At 47.9% G+C, this 20,869-nt stretch overlaps 1 protein-coding gene across 3 annotated transcripts; it reads right to left on the minus strand.

The window, feature by feature from the left end:
• Positions 1-1,635: 1,635 nt before the first annotated feature.
• Positions 1,636-20,601, minus strand: ARF3 (ADP ribosylation factor 3). Of its 3 annotated transcripts, XM_047865513.1 has the most exons (7): positions 20,397-20,601; positions 19,145-19,187; positions 10,677-10,760; positions 6,438-6,678; positions 5,516-5,626; positions 5,150-5,274; positions 1,636-4,595 (listed from the first exon to the last, which is right to left on the minus strand). In XM_047865513.1, the coding sequence occupies exons 4-7, from the start codon at positions 6,583-6,585 to the stop codon at positions 4,434-4,436; spliced, it is 546 nt and encodes a 181-aa protein (XP_047721469.1). In that variant the 5' UTR covers positions 6,586-6,678; positions 10,677-10,760; positions 19,145-19,187; positions 20,397-20,601; the 3' UTR covers positions 1,636-4,433. The 3 variants fall into 3 exon arrangements, with proteins under 3 accessions (XP_047721469.1, XP_047721467.1, XP_047721468.1); XM_047865511.1 differs by lacking the exon at positions 10,677-10,760; XM_047865512.1 differs by lacking the exons at positions 10,677-10,760; positions 19,145-19,187.
• Between the last annotated feature and the right edge of the window lie 268 nt (positions 20,602-20,869).

The raw sequence follows: 20,869 nt of genomic DNA on the forward strand, positions 1-20,869 counted from the left end.
TCCAGTGGTTTGACTTCCTTCTTAGCACAGGTCTGGAACCCTCAAAAGTACTCAGTAAATACCTGTCAATGTTCTGCTCTGACCAATCTAGGCACTTGAACTGGAAGTGATAGCAGCGAATCCCCAGAGCCTTCAAACCTTATACCTCTAGTCTGAGAAACTCACACATACCCACACTCATTTTCCCTGCCACTGACCCCAAACTCTGTAACGAGGAGGACAGTTCTGTCTACGGCAGCCTGACCAATCCAAAGCCTTCCACTGACTTTCTCCAAGCTCATGTTGGAAGCTCCGTTACCCAGATTATTCTGAGGTAGACCCTGGGCCCAAGTCTGCCAAGCCATGACTGAAGAGCTATTCAAGTTCTGGGCAGATAAGGTTGCTATCTGTCCTAAGAGCTGGATGCTAAACACTTACTTTCCAGGTTAAGTCTCTCCCTCTTCCCCCCCAACCCCTCTTGAAAGAAGCTGGAAGGTTTAAGCAACTGACACAAGAGGGTTCCCCCGCACCTCCCTTCTGGAATCTTAAATAGAGTACTGAGGGACAAAACGGATCAGGTCGTCCTCTTCAGGGGTCAAAAGACACCCACTGGCCTGCCATCCAGCTAAAGTCCTATTATCACGATCTTATGAGGGGTTGTTCTAGAAGGAACATACTTATAAATGTACAAATAAAGCACTTGGGAAAGGTGCTCTTATCAGTAACATTGGTCACCAGGCAGAGCTTTTGAGGACCAGGGAGGTAACTGAATACAAATGATTTACTTCACACCGGCACTCGGGGCTCTCAAACTTACTATATGCCTAAAACCTGTCCCTTTCCCACAACACTTAAGAAAGTGGCAAGAGTGGGGATGGCCTGCCTAGCTCACCCAGATCTCACCCCCTAAAGAAAGGGGAGCACTATCTCTTTCTTTGCCTGGAGCCAGACAGTATTAGCAGGAGAGGAAGGGAGTAGTGACAGGAGTGGGTTGGGAGGGCGGAGGCTTGTCCTTTCCCTCAAGACATTTGTGGAATCTCTGGATGAGGTTTTTGGCATCCTGACAACGGGGAACCACATGCCTGAAGCAGTGGTGATACAGGGCCACAGTTGTAAAGAGGATCAAGTTCATTACACTATCCAGGCCTTTATCCTTCATGCTTACTCACTGCCAAAATCCAAAATCAGACGAGAGAGGGGACTCCAGTCTATGGATGAGGGGACCCTGTTCCAACTACAAGCACCTGATGCACAGGGCTCAGGAGATCTGAGAATGGAGGCAGTCTGGGTCACTCCGAGTTCAGGGTCCTCTAGCCACTCAAGTCTCTAGTGTCTACCAGCAGGTGATAAATAAAGCAAAGTACAGGATTAAACCCTTTACAACTAAGGAGCAAAGTCACAAAGGCACACTCTGGTGCCCAATTCATTTATGCTCCTCTCTGGAATATGATGGGAAGTAGTAAGCAGTGTAGAGATAAGCCTAAATTCCTCAATAATCTCACTCTCCCCCAGCCCCATCCCTGTCAAGTGTACCCTTTACCCCTTTGCTGAGAGAAGGAGCAGTCTACAGAGAGGGACCAAAGACAGAAGTACCCTCACCATTAAACTACTGTCCCATGGCTGCTGCACATCAAGGATGAAGGTCTGCTCCAAAGCTGCATAAAACAAGTTTAATTTCCAACCAGGGTCACAGTCATCGCGTATCCCACATTTTGAGCAAGGAGAGAGAAGGTGAGTTATTAAACATATACAGTCTACATTCCAGAGGAGGAAAAAAGAAGAGAAAAACCAGTTCAGAACTGCAGTTACCACCATAACACCACAAAACAAACTTTGGGGGGGAGGGGAATTCTCCAGGGGGGAAGAGGCTGTAACAAAGGAAAGCATAAAATTAAATCTCCCAGAGAAGAGTGTGGAAGGGAGCAAGCAAAAATGGAATGAAAAACCCAATCCAAAAAGAGCTTTTAGGTGAATGGGAATGTTGAAGAGACCACCCCTGCCAAGGGCCTGGCAGCCAGGGACACTACCAAGATCACTTACTGCCCCCTGCTGGATACATCCTTGAGCAGCACCAAGGCAACCTCCAAGGCTGCTTCCTAACGCTCAGGCCCGCTGGTCTCTGGAGCTCCCCAAAGCAAGGTAGGGGTGGGCCTAAAATGAGAAAAACCTATTTGGGACTGACATCTAACTAGGGAGAGTCAGACTGGGAGGCAGGAGAAGAGGCAAAATTCTCACCTACCGCAAAGATCAAGAGTGGGGAATCCTAAGTAGGAATGAAACAAGGAAAGGGGAGACGACAGCAGGCAACAGCAGTGAATGAGTTGAGAAGGCCAAGGAAAGAGTTCAGGAAGGGAGAGGAAACAGGAGCAGGAGCAAAAACATGAGGAAACTGAGGCAGAAGCAAAGAAAAGGGGTGGAGAGAAGCATCCATGGGGTTCATGGGAGTGAATATACATTAAAATGAAATAGAAGCTCCAGCACCCCTCTCCCCTCACCCCGCCACCAAACACACACACACACACACACACACACACACACACACACGCACACACACAGGCCTAGAGATCAAGAGACCTGCACACACCACACCCACTGCATCTTGGGTAAATAGTACATCACTAAGGAACTGGCACTGAGGGAGACACCCCTGGAACCTCTCTTTCACAGTTCAACCTGGGTCAGGGTGGGGATACTGATCTGCCTGTTGTAGACAAAGGTGGCAGGAAGCCTGGCCCCATGGGGTGGGGCTTGGGACACTCCTTCTGGGAAGGGGTCCCTCAGCCATGCTTGTCAGGGGGCCTGGGCCCTGACCTTAGCAGAAAGATTATGGGTGGCTGTTCAGGAGCTCAGGGCGCAGCCAGCACACACAGGAGCCCACAGAAAAGCCACGGCTTCACAGAAACCGCAAAGTCAGGACCCAGGCCAGGACGTCAGGGACAAGCGCCCCCTGTACACAGAGAGACGCAGTAGCAGCAGCAGCTTCTGAACAACTACATAATTATGGTGGGAGGACTCTGAAGACCACTGCATCCCACCAGCACCAACAACTACTTCAGAGTTCTGTTTCCTCCACTCCGACCCTCAAATTGATTTATGGGAAGTGGGTGAAATGGGCAGGGAAAAACTGTTGGGATGGGAGTCAGGAGGGACAGCAGGATAGCCTGAGGGTCTAGAAACAGAATAGAAAATTTTCAGCCTTCAGCACATCCTGGACTAAAAAAAGAGTGAAGTGGAGAGAAGGGGAATTGAAACTGAGGTCTGCTATGTCACCCCCACTCCCTTGCTTCCCATTAAACCACCCAGCCAGCCCTGGTCAGGCCAGCAGGACTACTAAAGTGAGGAAACTTCTGACAAAGGATAGATGAACCACCCGATCCCCAAGATCAGAAGATAAGGAAGGGGGGGGGGCACATGGGAAGGCAGGAACAGGACTGATCCATGCCTCACCTCGTAACAACACAAAAGTATGAAGATGAAAAACCTGAGGCCCACCCCCCCAGTGCCCTTGGTCCCAAACACACCCCCATGGTCTTGCTCTCCCTATCTTCCCCACAAGCTCCTGAGGAACAGATCTAAGGATGAGGAGGAGGACCAGTTGAACACTGGGCTGGTAAGAGTGAGTGGGCTCCTCTCTTCTCCCCACTAACAAGGCAGGGCAGAATGGTATCTCCTTGGGAACAGTCATCTAGAGATAAACACCACCCCCCTGCCCTAAGCAGGAGAGAGAGGTACACAGGAAGATGGTGGTGGAAAATCCACCATCCATCCTATCATCCAGAAAAACCCACCTGCAGAGAAGAGAGGAACCACTGCAAGTGGGACAGCCTTCCCTCTACCTTTTTCCCTTTATCTCATCAACATGGGAGAGGCAGATGATAGGCTAGGGCGGGCAGTGTCCTGGCTCCCAGCCTCGAGCTGCACTCCACCCCTCCACCCTTCCCCCGGCCCCTGCATATATATCTCTCTATACATGTATATACACGCGCACACATGCACGCACACACAGAGAGGCCCGTGCAATTTCCATGTAGAACGGGGAGAGGGTGGCAAAGGAAAGGAAGACGGGGAATAGGAGAAGGACCTGTGGGGAAAGGGAAGGGACTCAGATGCCAAGAGCACAGCAACCAGAGCCAAACGAAGCGAACGAAGAGAATACCCCACCCCACCTCCCAAACCCAAGGATGAGGGGGGCCACCCCATGAAACCATAACAACCTTGTTTTTGTTTTAAATCCGATAAATTGGAATGATTCATCATCAGGACAACAACCGGGGACTGGTCATGGACAGGGAAGAGGAGGGGAGGCAGGGGAGGCAAGGCTCTTGTTGGGCATGCGGACATGATACCCAGGGCCCTGGCCACACTGGCAACGGGAAGGAAGGGGCAGGACTGGGGTAGGGAGACAGTAGGTGTGTCAGGGGTGGGTGGGGTGGTCGAATAGGGCTGCCTGGCTCTCACTTCTTGTTTTTGAGCTGATTGGCCAGCCAGTCCAGGCCTTCGTACAGCCCGTCCCCGCTGGTGGCACAGGTGGCCTGAATGTACCAGTTGCGGTGACGCAGGGAATGCAGGCCCAACTTGTCTGTGATCTCGGCAGCGTTCATAGCATTAGGCAAATCCTGGAGCGCGAGGAAGACACACAAAAAGGAGCCTCAGGATCTTTCAAAGGCTTCTAGAGCACCCATCTACCAAAGAGATGTGTACCAGCACCCTCTCCTCCTCCTCCACTGTAGGAGCCAGAACAAGGTCCTAAGGAGCAGCTTTGGATTTAGTCATCCTAGAGCCACAGATTCAAGGCACTAAAGGTCATTCCACTGGGGAGCTGCAAACCAAATATGGGGTTGGTAGGGAAGTGGAGAGGTGATTCAGACTGGGCAAAGAATCATGTCTGTCTGACTGCAGGAGTGAGGGCAGTTCCACTAAAGTAGACATCAGGGAAGATGAAGGAGGGATTTGAGGTGATGTATCTACCACACCAAATCTCTGAGGACAGAAATGTTGCTAATTAAAGCTGGGTGGGGGACAAGAAGAGGAACATAAAGAAGCCAGCTAATCGTATTTCCCACACTTCCAAAATTGAGAACACAGGGCTTCCCCTACAATAAGCCCCAAGGCTCATGATTTCTACAGCCAGGTTGTCATCTCTCAAATCCAGGGGTGGGGAAAGTCTCACCTGTTTATTTGCAAAGACAAGGAGCACTGCATCCCGGAGTTCATCCTCTGCCAGCATCCTCATCAGTTCCTCCCGGGCCTCATTTACTCGCTCCCGATCATTGCTGTCGACCACAAATATCAACCCTAGGGAGGCAGAGCATGGGCTGCACAAGACAGCAGATGAACTCCCCCTCCCCGCACACACACCACCAAAAGACAACACCCTCCACATGCCCTCCAAATATTTGCTCCCTTTCCTCCTTTGTTCCCACCCCTAGGAGTTGAAGCCGGGCAAGAACTGGCTGCCCATAACCAAAAATGAAGGTCATTCCTTCTGCTCATACCCAACCAACCCGTGCCAACCTGGGCAATTCATATTCCATACCTTGGGTGTTCTGGAAGTAGTGTCTCCAGAGAGGCCGAATCTTGTCCTGGCCACCCACATCCCAAACTGTGAAGCTGATATTCTTGTACTCCACTGTTTCCACGTTGAACCCTTTGGAAAAAACAATGGCCACTAGGCCTCAAACACCAGGCCTGCGAACAATACCCAGGTGGGTTCATTTCTGTTTCCCCCAGCCTGGCTATGATCCTAGCAAAGGAAACTAAGGCTTCCTCAGGCCTGGCATTCCCTGACCTAGTAGCCTAAAGGCCAAAAAGAGAAAAAGAGGAAGAGAATGAGAAGGGCCAGTCAGGAGGTTCACAATCGCCTGGGTAACATGAGCTAACCTTCTCCACTCATTCTCTTCAGTCTTTGCCTCTCCCTCCTGCAAAGAAATGACTCAGCTCCATTCCTGTACCTCAGCCACCAGAGTCTGCCACAGCTAAGAAGTAGGGCCTGGGAAACACGGTGAAGAAAAAGTGAGCTATAGTCCTGGAGCCCCAAACGCAGAACCAATGGACAATGATGATCTGGAGCCCCATCAATAAGGCAAATTCTCTCCCTCCCACAGGCAGGTCTTAACCAGGATCAGGGCCACTGAGGATCTAAACCGAACCAACTCCTGGCCCCTGGCAGGAACATCAAAGCCTTTCACCCGCTTTCCAAACAACACAAAGAATAAACCAGCTCAGTGCCTCAGGGCGACTGTTCAGTGCCAGGCTTCGGAAGTTCCCGCATCAGAGAGGACCAGGGTAGGTGGGCAAACGGCAGCCCCAGCACCTGCTAGTAAGCTAAATAACCATCCTTCCCTGAATCCCCCCAAGTTGCATGGACTTGCCTGGTGGCCAGGTGGGGGATCTAGGAACAGGCCCCCTGCCTGGCTCAGCTGTTGGCATGAAAGCCTACATCTAAGCTGTACCCTTACCGATGGTGGGGATGGTAGTGACGATCTCCCCCAGTTTCAGCTTATACAGGATGGTGGTCTTTCCTGCGGCATCCAGGCCCACCATCAGGATACGCATCTCCTTCTTCCCAATCAGGCTCTTGAGAAGGTTTCCAAAGATATTACCCATGATCACAGCAACCACTTTCTGAGGACAGGCGGGCTCAAGTGGGGGCAGTGGCAGTCTGGTTTTGGCCTGGCCCCTGGTATGGAGAACTTGATCCTAGGCAAAGAAACATAAACTCATTACCACCATCTGCTAGTCAGGATCTCGTGCGAATGGGATTTGCCAAAGTCATGGCTGGAGTTCATGCCAAACTGAGAGCCTGAGAGGACTAGGAAGATCAAGTCCTACTCAGACACATCCTGAGTCTTTGGGAGCAGAGAGACAAAGCACTGAACACTCAGGACCCCTGCTCTGCTAGTAATATACCCATGTGACTTTGGACAAGTTATTTCACCCATCCATATCTGCCCCTATAAATGGAGGGGGTTGAACTAGATGACTTCTAGAGTCCCTTGAGTTCTGACACTCTATACCATATAAGGTCTTGAGACCATGAATGCCCCTCCCTCCCTCAGCCTTACCCTGAGACTCCCAGAAAGGCTGGGAGAGGAGGGAGTGGAATGAGGAGTGGTTCTTTGTGACTCCTGACAAGGTTTGGGCTTGCCAGGTTCCCAAGGTCTAGGCTCTCTGTTCAAATCAAGGGACTCTACTTCTTCCCTTTCTCTACTTCTATAATTCTACCTTCCTTCCACACACCAAAATCAATGAGGAAGAAATAAGAAAGTAACACTCCCTAAAAGAGGCTGATCCTTTCCACTTTGTGAAGTGCCAGCTGCTCAAGTTGTTCTCGTTCATACAACCGTACACCAAGCTGGAAGACGGGGTGGGGAGAGGCTCCCCCTCAATTCTCAGCCATTCCTAGGCTCCCCCTCATTCCTAGGCTCACTGTGGCCCATCAAAGGACAGCTTTTCTACATTCTCACCTGCAATGAGGCAGTCACCTCATTCCCTGCCTCTTCCCCCCACCCCCTTCAGTCTATTCTCCACATAGCCAGACTGCTTTTAAAACCAAAATCAGGTCATGCTGCTTCTCGGTTCAACCCTCTCTTGGCTTCGTATCTCCTTTTCAGTAAAACCCAAAGCCATACCGTGGCTTACAAGGTCCTGCATGATCTGCATTCCCCTGCTTCTGTTGTTAGATCCTCTACTGCTCTCCCTTTGGCTCACTCCACTTCAATTCCCCAACAACTTCTTGTCTCAAAGCTTTTGTACTTGCTCTTCACTCTGCCCTGAGTTAACCTTCCCAGAGTACTCCCTCACTTCCTTCAGGCATCCATTTGAGTATCACCTTATCAAAGAGGCCTTCTACAACCACCAAAACATACACACATCACTCTCTACCCCATTTATCCCACTTCACTGTTCTTCATAGCATTTCTCAGCATCAGACACATCACACATTTGTTTCTTGCTGTTGTGTTTTTCTCCTTCTACAATGTCGGCTCTTTATTTTGTTCACTGCTGTGTTCCCGGTACCTTGACTAGTGCCTGGCACATAGCAGTGGAACAAATGAACTAAAATAGTAAGGTCTATAACTGGCCTTACTAGCAGCTCACTCAGATTGGAAGCTTATGCTTGGTACATACTAGGAACTTAACAAATACCTGCTAAAAAAGTGAAGACGACAGCAGTTAAGAACCACTATGAAGGTACAAAATGCCCATCCTCCCACCCTACTACCTATTGCCCCCAAAGACAAAATCAGAGTCACTCATTTTCTCTTCTTCCCTCCCTTCTCTATGGAACAGGACAGCCACAGAAATGCATCTTTGAAACAACAATGAAACAGGGGTTCAGAATCGCCCATGCCAGCCAGTTCTCTGTGCCTGCAGGAGACATGCGTCAGCAGGCAGCTTATTCAGCAATCACCATATGCCAGCTGCTGGCATTCTCTATAGAGTCTGGGAACCAGAGGCGCACACACACACACCCCAAACCCAGCAGGCGAAGGAACAGGTCAAGACAGAGTGCACCCAAACCCAAGAATGTGAAAGGTGGATGGGTAGGAATCCTATTTACAAGCTAAAGCATGGGGGGTTTAGTGGGAGTTTAGCTGTTTTCTCAAAAACTATTTCAGTTCTGTTTGTTTCCTACTCTCCTCAGTTTGGAGCAAATTCCAGACTAGCACAAAGGAGCCAGATCAACAGCCCCTGGAGACCAAAGTACTAGTTTGTCCAAAAAACAGAAACAATGAGTGCTTACGGAGTGTTTCATCTTCAAAGGCCTTCTCAGACATCCACTAATGAGCCAGGCGTGGTGCTCCTGGTAGGTTCCTCAGATGAGCCCTGCCCCTGACCCAAAGGGCTCACACCCCAGAGAGAGGACCTGGCTCAACCTTAGGGCTCAACTTCAGCCAAGTCGCCCACTAGCCATCGTCCCTGCCCATCCTGCCTCAACCCACCCAGGCAGACAGATCCCAGAGGATCCCTGAGGCAGGAGGGGACATCTGCCCAACTAATAAGATTAGATTCCATCGACCCCAGCAATCTGTAGTAGTCAGATTTCCGGTCCTGCCACCATCACCTACAGAAATTTAAATCTTCCCCAAGTCTTCCTACTTTTATATCTTGTCTCCTGCTCAGGTGTCCTTTTCTCCAGCTCCAGATGATACTTTCCTTTAAGACTTTGGTAATAGGCTTCGGCCCAGATTCTGTATTAAATTTATGCCACACATTTATCTTGCTGTCCTTCGAGAATGAAATTATTGCTGAGTAAATGATTATCAACTGTGAGTACAGCAGTGACTGAAAAATACCCCTTGCCCCCAAACATGCAAACCTTGTACTTTGGTTTGCTTCTTTGCTAAGCTAGCATGCCAATGTCTTGGTTCAAAAGCTAATCCCAGTGTTACACTTATTTCTATTTCCTGGTATGTCCCTGAATCATCTGAACCACTCAAGTGGCACTTACTAACTTGTGGAGTTTTTTCCTCTTTATAAGTCTGTATATTTACCATCTCTCCAGCTTCACTGTATTCTCCATGGGCAGGGACTATGCCTTTTATTTTGGATCCGTCCCACTCCCAGTGCCAATTCCACTATACGAGTTCAATCAAGCACATGGGCCAATTTAAGCCTCATCTGAGGTTGTTCTTATATCATTTCTTCTGCCCCAGCAGCACTTGGTATCTTTGTGTAATGCACCAATGGTTTCTTAGATATCCTGTCAATTCTTGGCCATTCTCCACACATACCTGACCCAAAGACTGGTTTGGAAACACCCCAAAAGGACTAGAAGACTAAAATTGGTGGAATTTTCTCTTGCCGCTTAATACACAATGTGGCAGATGGATAACTGATGAAATGCCCAAGGAGTTACCACATGTCCTCTGGGGGGAAGCCCAGGGCCTTGACATTAGTGGAAATTATGGCTCCTCTTTAATATAATCAAGAGCTTGACTCAGATGAGCATTCCAAAGTGGGTATTGGTTTTCTTGATCTGTCCCTATTACCAGACAGCTTGATGCCCCTACCATGAGGATGGTGGCAACTTTCAGCTTTGTGCCATGAACACAAATCTTGGTCTCTACAGCTGATTCTCACTTTCACCATAATGCATTCCTAGAAAAAGCTCTGGGAGGCAGAATGGCAAAAAAGAAAAAAACAAAAAACAAAAAACAAACCATAAACCCTGGATTGTTTCCCTATGTACTCTGCAGCCTATAGTTACTCTCTTTTACCACAGATGGCACTCCTGTGTTCACAGGGCAAAATGCCAGGGTTCCATGGGCTGTTAGAAACCAGGAATCAGCAGTTAAAACTAAAGGTGAGTGGCTTAGGATAAAAAATGGAATACAGTAATATCTCTAGTATTAAAAAGTTTATCTCAACATTCTATTTTACAATCACAAACTTTGTTATCAGTGGTACAAACGACAAGAAGAGCTCTAAAAAAATGTGTTCCAGGACAATCTGTCTGGGACACTGCAGGAGTTCAATCAAGCACACTGCCTGATTTAAGCCTCATTTGAGGATGTCCTCACTGAGGGCTACTTACCGCCCCCAAGCCCATCCTTCCACCCCCCCAGGAGAGGCAGGCTGTTGCTGAAACTGCTCAGCCATCTTGGCTTGTGTGTGTTGCAGGAACATTCTTGCCTCACTCTCCAAGTGATACTGAGAGTCACAGCTCGGTCTGCCGCACACACTCCCCTCACCTGACTCCTGTGGCTGACTCAGGCTTGCGTCGTAAGACACCTCCGAGGGGACTTCTGATCTGGCACCACCTCCTCCTCTTCAGGCTACATGATGGGTCCGAGGAAAAGAAAACCAAAGTCTGCTGCCAAGCAGGGTGCACTAAAAGCAGCTTTGCTCCCAGACGGTTTTCACATTGAGATATCACTAATAGAGATGCTATTTTTAGCAAAGCCAATGGAGCAGACCAATAAAATTTAAGGAAACAAAAGCAGGGTCCGCCTGTATTTAGCTTCCTTAGCACAGCTGGCTTGTGACCTCTATAAGCTTTCCAAGTTTTTGTCTCAAGAGCACTATAATCACAAGTACACAAGAACTCCTAGATTAGTATCTCAATGACTTCTACTGGACTCAGAGATTTCCCAAAGCCAAGAAACAGCTTCAGATGTCAGCTTCCATCCATTCATTAAGCATTTATTGAGTATATGGAACTAGGGATACAGAGAGGAAGACAGCTTCTGCATTCATGAAACTGTCATGGGAGAGGAAAACTAGCAAACCCAGGATTACAAAACAGCATGAGGGTAAGAATGAGATAAGCACATAGTATTATGGGGACAGAAAGCTGGAGCAGCTAATCAAAACAGGGGTAAAGGGCGATTCTCTGATTCTCAGGTCACACCTGAGCTGACTCCTAAAGGAAGAATAGGAAGTAATTAAACAATAAAAAGGGAGAGGGAACAGCACGTCAAAGACATAAAGACTTGAGTTAGAGACAGCACTTTTTACTAGACAAAGCCAGGTGCATCTGAGAGGCAGATTATTTGGATATCTCATAGTGGGTAGAAGAAAGTGATGACTCTGGAGGTAAGCAGGGGCTAGATCATGAAGGGCCTTAAAGGCCATATTGAATAACATGATCAAGTATATGCTTTAAAAAGACCATTCTGGGTGTGCCTGGCTCAGTCAGCAGAGGATGCAACTCTTGATCTCAGGGTCAGGAGTTCAAGCCCCATGTTAGATGTAAAGCTTACTTTCCAAAAAAAAAAAAAAAACAAAAAAAAGACCATTCTGGCAATAGTTTAGGGTATAAATTAAAAAGAGAAAAGACTTGGGGCGTCTGGGTGGCTCAGTCAGTTAAGCATCCGACTTCGACTCAGCTCATGATCTCACAGTTTGTGAGTTCGAGCTCCGCGTCGGGCTCTGTGCTGACAGCTCAGAGCCTGGAGCCTGCTTTGGATTCTGTGTCTCCTCCTCTCTCTGCCCCTCCCATGCTCATGCTCTGTCTTTCAATAATAAATTTAAAAAAAGTTAAAAAATAGAGAAAAGACTTGAGACAGAAAGACCATGTGGGAGGTACAGTAATACCGTTGACAAATCAAAAGTTCTGAACCAGAGGTGGCAATAAAAAGGAGAGGACAGATTTGAAACATCAAAATCGTAGAATCCACAGGATTTAATGACTGATTATTAAATGACTGGGTGATCTGGTGGGACTTCTTCAGACAAGAAATACAAGAGAAACAGATCTGAGATTGAAGGTGTTTTTAGAATAAAGTTTGATTTTGAGGTGCTAAGTTGATTTGCAGGAGAAAAGTTAGGCTGAGTATTTGAGAATCATCTGCAGAGATGGTAACTGAAGCCATAAGAGAAACTAAGATCCAGGATGACAGGAGTTATTGGCTATCTACCCAAACAGTTATTCTTCCTCTTCTTTCTTCTAACAGAAGACCTAATTTGTTCAGATGTTGGGGTTGGGGGTATAAAGATACCTTTCCCCAACTCTAGGGTAGGAAAAGTGATCAGCCTAAGGGATATAGGCATTTCATTTCCCCTGCCAGTGACTGAGTCACGAACGGTTATATGCTAATTCTAGCCAATAAGGCATGGGGAATGTCTGCTGGGAGCATCCAGGAAAGTTTTCCTCAATCTTAAAAAAAAAAGACATATGCTTGGGGCACCTATGTGGCTCAGTCAGTTAAGCGTCCAATTCTCGATTTCAGCTCAAATCATGATCTCACAGTTTGTGAGTTCAAGCCCCGCATCAGGCTCTGCGCTGGTGGTTGGAGCCTGCCTGGGATTCTCTATCTCCCTCCCTGGCTTGTGTTTGTCTCTGTCTCTGTCTCTGTCTCTGTCTCTCTCTCTCTCTCTCTCTCTTCCCCCCTTCCTCCCTCCCTCCAAATAAATAAATAGACTTTATTTAAAAAAAAAAAAACAAAAAAACAAAAACATATGGCAACATTCTCTTCTCCAGCCTTTAGGCTCCAGACTCTGAGCTGTCAGCACAGAGCCTGACGCAGGGCTCGAACTCACGAACTGTGAGATCATGACCTCAGCTGAAGTTGGATGCTTAACTGACTGAGCCACCCAGGCGCCCCAATCTAGCCTATAGATGTTGACATAGAAGGATGAGATGCTGAGAACACGAAGGCACAGACATAAGAACTCTAGGCTGTCAGAGCAGAAAAATGAAGAAAATCTGCATTCTTTTTTTTTTTTAACGTTTATTTATTTTTGGGACAGAGAGAGACAGAGCATGAACGGGGCAGGGGCAGAGAGAGGGGGAGACACAGAATCGGAAACAGGCTCCAGGCTCTGAGCCATCAGCCCAGAGCCTGACGCGGGGCTCGAACTCACGGACCACGAGATCGTGACCTGAGCTGAAGTCGGACGCTTAACCGACTGCACCACCCAGGCGCCCCAGAAAATCTGCATTCTTAATGACCCTGCCAAGCTGGTAGATTAAAAAGAAAAGTGTTGTAACCCTACATTTCTTTGTGTGTGTATAGAGAGCAATACACATAACACAATTTACCATTTTGACCATTTTTAAGTGCACAGTTCAATGGCATTAAATACATTCACACTGTTGTGCACCACCACCTATCTTCAGAACATTTTCATATTCCCAAATTTAAGCTCTGTAACTTAAATAATAACCGCCACTTCCCCTACCTCCAGCTCCTGGCAACCACCATTCTACGTCTGTCTATGGATTTGACTATTCTAGATGCTTCATACACATAGAATCATACACTTTTATTCCTTTGTGTCTGGTTTATTTCACCTAGACTTCAAGATATATGCTTTAATAAATTCACTTACTGTTTACGCCACACGTGTGTGTTCTGTCTTTTGCAACTGATGCTACTCTAACTGTATATCTAGGGAGAGTGTGTACAGTGGGACAGGAAAAAAAGGCCAAAGGCAAAAACCTGGGGCATGTCAACATTTAAAGCACTGGGCAAAAACAGAAGCCAGGAAAGAGAGTAAGAAGGTACCAGAGGGGCCCAAAGGAAGTCAAGACAGTAAAAAACGTTTTAAAAAAAGGAAGGAGGGTCAAAGGCTTTAGAAATGTCAAATTAAGATAAGGCCTGAAAGATACCTATTGAACTTAGCTATTAGGCAATTGATGATATTGTTACAAATTAAAACATACCTAACTAAAATTAGGTTCCACTTAACAGTGGTTTAGGCTCAGGCCGGAATCATTATGCCAGTTTCCCTTCTAGTCTGAGAAGACAACTCCAATATAGGAGAACCTGAAAGAAGGCCACATTATCAAGGAAAGATCCTAAATTGCCCCTGTCTGATTAGAAAGACCCAAACACCTGGGAAGGGCCTGGCTTTTCCCATGCACAAACCTCAGCAAGTCAGAACAGAGAATCAGGTCTGTTTCAGAATACATGACTTAGCCACATAAAACAGTGACCAGATGAAAACCAGACTCATTTGTTTCGTTGGAACATTCTGTGGCACTGCCCTCTAACCAAAGCTATCAGCTTGCCCTATTCTTCGAATCTGACCAGCTTACAACTGTTCCATCGCCTGATACTCCATGGCTGCTCCAATGCCTACATCTATACAATGCCTTAGCTATTCAGAACACTATGCTTTCTTAATTATAGCATCACTGAAATTCCATGAGTAGTCAGCCTAAAGCCCTAATAAACCTTTGCCCCAATTTGGTCCCATTTCACAAGTCAAAACGGAGCTGTTGTGAATAGATGAAACAGGAAGCCATGGTTTGACAAGGCCCATCATTACAGAGCAGTCTAAGGATTCAGAAAACAGGGAACAACTAGCTTGGGGAGTAAGAGCCATCTGATCCTTTAGCACCGCAAATGCATGTCTACTCTAGGACTTACCACAGTATGTTTTATTTACATTTGCCTATTTTGCTTTCCAGAGCTGGAAATAATGTGCCTTTAATGCATAACAGGTCTGCCATACATCCCATCAGACTGGATGGCTAGGCAGAGATTAAGATGGCTAGAATTTAAGGGCCAGTCACCTCAGCTTGTAAGCACCATGTCTCACTATTACCATTTTCTACGTATGCCATGATGAGAAAAGATTGGGGAAATATTTTACCAAACCAGGAGCCCCTTGCTAACAGAGACCATGTCTTATTCATGTTTCATGTCCCCAACACCATGATTAATCTGTGGCTAGTGACTAACATGCTTGCTTTTGAGGAGTCTGGTTCTAACGATGGTGGTGAAACATTTCTGAGGTTGAGGAAGACTATTCTATAGGTGATCCCTGATCCTCTTCCTGTATCTGACAAACTCGAGAAGTAGTTGCTACATTTTCAGAACCCTAAGGTTCCTTGGGTGGGATTCACAGGCTTCTGGGTGGGGGTGGGGGGAACCACATGAGAGGCTCTAATTATGCTCCATGACTCTACACCACCACCAGAGCAGCTCCATTTAAAAAAAAAATTCTTAATGTTTCTTATTTTTGAGAGAGAGAGAGAGAGAGAGAGAGAGAGCAAGCAGGGGAGGGGCAGAGAGAGAGGGAGACACAGAATCCGAAGCAGGCTCCAGGCTCTGAGCTGTCAGCACAGAGCCTGATGTGGGGCTCGAATTCAAGGACCACGAGATCATGACCTGAGCCGAAGTCGGCAGCCCAACCGACTGAGCCACCCAGGCGCTCCTAGAGCAGCTCCATTTTTATCCACTAAATGTATTAGACTTCAAGTAAGATTTTATACAAGGTAACATTCTATTGCTTTTAACAAAAAAAGAGGAAAGGGTCAAAAACCATCGCAATGAAGGGGCACCTGAGTGGCTCAGTTGGTTAAGGGTCCAGCTTCAGCTCAGGTCATGATCGCACAGTTAATGAGTTCGGGCCCAATGTCGGGCTCTGTTCTGACAGTTTGGAGCCTGGAGCCTGGTTCAGATTCTGTCTCCCTCTCTCTCTGCCCCTCCCCTGTTTGTGCTCTGTCTCTCTCTCTCTCAAAAATAAATAAACATGAAAAAAAATTGAGGAAAAAAAAAAACCATCGCAACGGAGAGCAAACGTTCTCCTGCAGCCTAAATTATGTTTCATTTCACATTTAAATTATTTAAGTTTAAACATCCATGCTTGGGGCACCTGGTGGCTCAGTTGGTTAGGCATCTAACTTTGGCTCAGGTCATGATCTCATAATTCATGAGCTCAAGCCCCGCATCGGACTCTGTGCTGACAGCTTGGAGTCTGGAGCCTGCTTTGGACTCTGTGTCTCCCTCTTTCTCTGCCCCTCCCCCACTCATACTCTCTTTTGCTCTCTAAAAAATAAACATTAAAAAATGTTTTAAACATCCACGCTTGACACTCACAAAGGAAGCGTCACACAAGGCTCTCATCAGTAACGGAAGAGCTAAAAGGTATGATGAGATATGCTACACCCCATCATCTCACCTTTCTTCAGGAATATGGTGATAATGGTAGAGCCCTGAAATCCTGAGCCATGTCCCTTCTGGTCCTTTGAGAAGTCCAATGCAAAGCTCTTACATGTTCACGGAATCCCTACCTCAGTCAGTTCCTACCTAGGCTATAATACAAACCTTCAAACATTTGTGGAACTCCTTCTAAATGTTCCCCATGTTTTTTCACTATCAAAAAGCTTTACTAGCACTCTACCTATAACTTCAACAGATGTTGAAAATGTATAGCAAATAGAATTACATAGGTATCACAACTGTGGACCTCCATACAGTACATTCTGAAACGTACTCAGAAGTAGACATTTAAATTTTTTTTTTCCAACGTTTATTTATTTTGGGGACAGAGAGAGACAGAGCATGAACGGGGGAGGGGCAGAGAGAGAGGGAGACACAGAATCAGAAACAGGCTCCAGGCTCTGAGCCATCAGCCCAGAGCCTGACGCGGGGCTCGAACTCCTGGACCGCGAGATCGTGACCTGGCTGAAGTCGGACGCTTAACCGACTGCGCCACCCAGGCGCCCCAGAAGTAGACATTTAAAGGAGACCCTGAAATGAATGGCCCAGGGGCGCCCGGGTGGCTCAGCAGGTTGAGTGTCTGACTTCCACTCAGGTCATGATCTCCTGGTTCGCAGGTTCAAGCCCCATGTTGGGCTCTGTGCTGACAGCTTGGAGCCTAGAGTCTGCTTCGAATTCTGTGTCTCCCTCTCTCTCTCTGTCCCTCTCCCGCTCACACTGTCTCTCAAAAATAAACATTAAAAAAAATTTTTAAAGAAAAAAGTGGCCCAGGAAATGGAGGATGCTGAAATACTGAGCCCTAAAATAAAGGGACCCTGAAATCTAAATCACTGACCTAGGTCAACGAGAGTGCTCTTTTATCAGAGTCGACCATTACTTCAATCATGCTTTTTTTTTTTTTTTTTAATGTTTATTTATTTTGAGAGAGAAGAGAACACTCAAGCGGGGAAGGACAGAAAGAGAGGGAGAGAGAGAATCCCAAGCAGGCTCCATAATAACAGTGCAAAGCCTGATGTGGGGCTCGATCTCACGAACTTTGTGATCATGACCTGAGTCGGACTCTTAACTGACTGAGCCACCCAGGCACCCCATGCTGACTTTTCTAACATGAACACTATTCTTGAGCCTCCACATCCTCACCCTGCATCCAAGTTGGTGGTTCAGGGCCCCTGCCTTGCTCCAGCTTCACCTCCCACTCGGGCAGCAGGAGCTGCCTGTGTAAGGCTGATGCTGAAAAAAGATTTTATTGCTCATAAGCCTACAACCAGCAAAGAAAGTCATGGTAACAATCATCCCTCTACACAGGCGGCAAGTTGTTCTTGTGTCAACCTTCTCTAAGGCAGCCCTGAGTGCTCATATTATTATTACTATTATGATGATGATTATTCGTAGCAACTAATATTTATTTGAAACTTACCATGCTTTGTATGAAACTGAGTGCTTTACACTCAGTTATCTCATTTAATTCTCATGCCTATATTATGAAGGTACTATCATTGTCATGCTCTTCACTGATGAGGAAAATGAGGAATAAGAAAGGACAAGTAATTTCACCGAAATTATATACAACTAGTAATTAGCAGAGGCAGGATTTGAACCCAATTTTGTCTAATTCCAAGGACCACACTCTCAATTACCACACCATTTTGCCTCTAAATTGACCTGCAACAAAAATGGTGAGGAGGAAAAAAAAAAAAAAAAATGGTGAGGAGAACCAAACACAGTGAGATGCTTTGAGTCTCCGGCTGCTTGGCAGCCATTTCTAAAGGTGTACAGAGAAGCAGATTCCACAATTTCCCTATTATTTACTCGGCTTTAACAAAACTGGTTTTAAAGAAGTTCCTCCTTTTAAGTAACAAATCCCACCCACTATCCTCTGAGTCCATTTCCTCTTGACTCAGTGGAAAAGAGAGTAGCAGAGATGAACACGCACAATATGACCCTCTGTGCACTTAAGACTTCACTTCCACTCTTTCCAGCCTGCTGTCCTCCCTCCTTTATACTTGCATTCAGTTTAATAATAGCAGCTACCATTCACTGGCACTTCTGTGCCAGGCACCACACCACAGATACTGGCTCCCTCCTCCATAATCTCCAGAATTCCAATTTTGACTTAACATTTAACGGAGACCCCTTTAGCCCACATAGAGAAGCAGGGGATCTGAGATTTCAGATAAATAATGACTTGGTGTTCTAGTAATATTTTTCTTTTTGGGTCTTAGTTTCCAGTATCCAGGCCTGTTTTGTGCCTCTTAGGAAAGTGGAGAGACTCAGACTTAATTACAATGGCTAAGGGCTTTTGTACCCTCACTCAGCTATCCCCAGGCACTCTCCCTGAGAGTCAAGTCATCTCTTTCTCTTTCCTTAAACTGTAATCAGAAAGCTTGTTGAGTTCTGTCCATTCACATCCCATATACATCATGAGTGTCTACTGTTTGCATGGGCATCGTGGGTGACACAACATGAGATCCCATCCCTGCAACTGAAATGTTTCTTCTCTTTGGAAAAACAAGACACACACAAAAATTTTGACGGTGCAAGGTAATAATTCTATGCTGGGAGGCAGGAGGCACGTAAATATGTGATACATGGGGGCCCTTCCCAGCTAAATCCAAGGTCATTGATTCATTCTGTGAAAAAGTGACCTCTGTGGATCAGCTTCTTTCTTAAAATGAGCTTTTAGAGACATGTTATTCAAACTCAGGTCTAATGGGCAATAACCAATTCACTGCTCCCTTCCAGTCATACCAAGTGGAGACACTTACCCCAAGAAGCTCAAGACAAAATGGCAGCAAAGCTGGTCACCACCTGATTAAGGAACAAGGGGAGAAAAGTAGGCAGAGACTAGATTCTGTCCTGTTGCACTGACCCACGCAATCAGACTCCTGCAGCAGATCTCCTACCAATAAAACTTTCATGCCATAGACCAGGGGTGACCCAATCCAACAGCAGCAGAGACAGGTTTTGAGTTACGCTTCTCCCTCAACCTCAACCGGATGACCTCACTATTTCTTCTCACTCCTGACCACATACCACACTCCTCCGGGCCTGGCCAGAATGAGACCGGCAGTAATACAACCCAAAAAGAAGGGAACTCCCCCAAGAGAGGAGCTACCACTTTGCTATTCAAGTGGCTAGGTTTAACAGGGAACTCCACCTCCCCCTCCTTCCCTCAAACATTGGTGTAAGCAATGGCTCCATTTTCTGTTCCGGGAATCCTGGTACTTCCTAAAGAAAGAAAGCGGATTGGAAGACACAAACTCAGAGCCAGCGACAAGCTGCTCCCTCCTCCTGTGAGACCGCCCCCGCTTTGCCTGGGGGAGGAAGGCACCACCTCTCCTCTCCAAGCAAGCTCAGATGCCCCCTCCCCCTTCTCCTGCCTCTTCTCCTCCCGCTCCCCACCTGCTGCCCTCTTCCCAACGTGCGGTTCCCAAGACCCAAAAGCGCAACCTTTAGCAGAATAGTGCCCCCGGGGTGCCCCAGTAGCTTGCCTTGTCACCTAATCCCTAAACCCCCTACGCACCCCTGCCCCATGATGGGAGTTGAGGGTGTCACCGCAGCAAGGCTCTGGTCTCCTAGTGCTAAGGTGGAGCGGGAGAGAAGATAGGAAAAAGAGGCATTCCCTAGCCCTTTTAAGAGAAAAAGGATACAAAACAGTCATCACCGCCCCCGCACCACCTCTTTATGGACTGTTTTCCTTCACCTCAACCCCGACCCCTCGTAAGCCCACCTCCTGAAGGCGAGGAGAACCTAACTGCAGCCCGGGTCGCCCCCGCGTGCGAGGCAGAGGCACAAATTCGTGTGCGCCCCCCACCCCCACCCCAGCTCCGCGTCCTTCAAATGCGGGGGCAGGCGAGAGACTGGCCCGGCGCCCCCTCTCCGAGCTCTCCGGTGGGAAAGACCACACCGCTCCTTGCCCGGCAATGCCTGGGGCGGGGGGAGGGGGGGTCTATCTCCTCAGCCCCCACCCCGAGCCTCTCCTCTACGGGGACCCGCCTTCCTTCCCCAGCCCCTCACCTGTTCCTGCTCCCAGCTCCGCCGCTGCGGCCGCCGCCTCCGCCCCCGCAGGTTCCGCTCGGCACTGGTTCCGCTCCCTTCGACTCCCCCAAGCCGATTTCGGCACCACTGCTCCCCTGGCCCCGCTCCCTGGCTCCCTCCTTCCTTTCCTCCACCTAGCACCGGAAGCCGCGACGGCGACGGGAGCTGTGCGGCGCACCCCCACCCCCAGACCGGGATACTTCCCACCTTCCCGATCGCGCGAGAACTGCGCGGTAGCGTGCGGCAGTTCTCGCGAGATCCATCACCATGGCAGCGGCTGCAGCAGAGGCAACCGGGTGCTGGAGCTGAACCTGGGCGGGGGCCGATGTGGGGGCTGCAGGCTGAGGGTGGCGGAGGCGGGAGCCGGGAAGTGGGGATGAGGCAGTGGGGACTGAGGTGAGAATCCCAAGTTCCAGGGCCATTCCTGGAATTTAAGGACTGGAGCGGCGTGC

This window comes from Prionailurus viverrinus, chromosome B4, assembly GCF_022837055.1.
Source record: "Prionailurus viverrinus isolate Anna chromosome B4, UM_Priviv_1.0, whole genome shotgun sequence".
Taxonomy (NCBI): domain Eukaryota; kingdom Metazoa; phylum Chordata; class Mammalia; order Carnivora; family Felidae; genus Prionailurus; species Prionailurus viverrinus.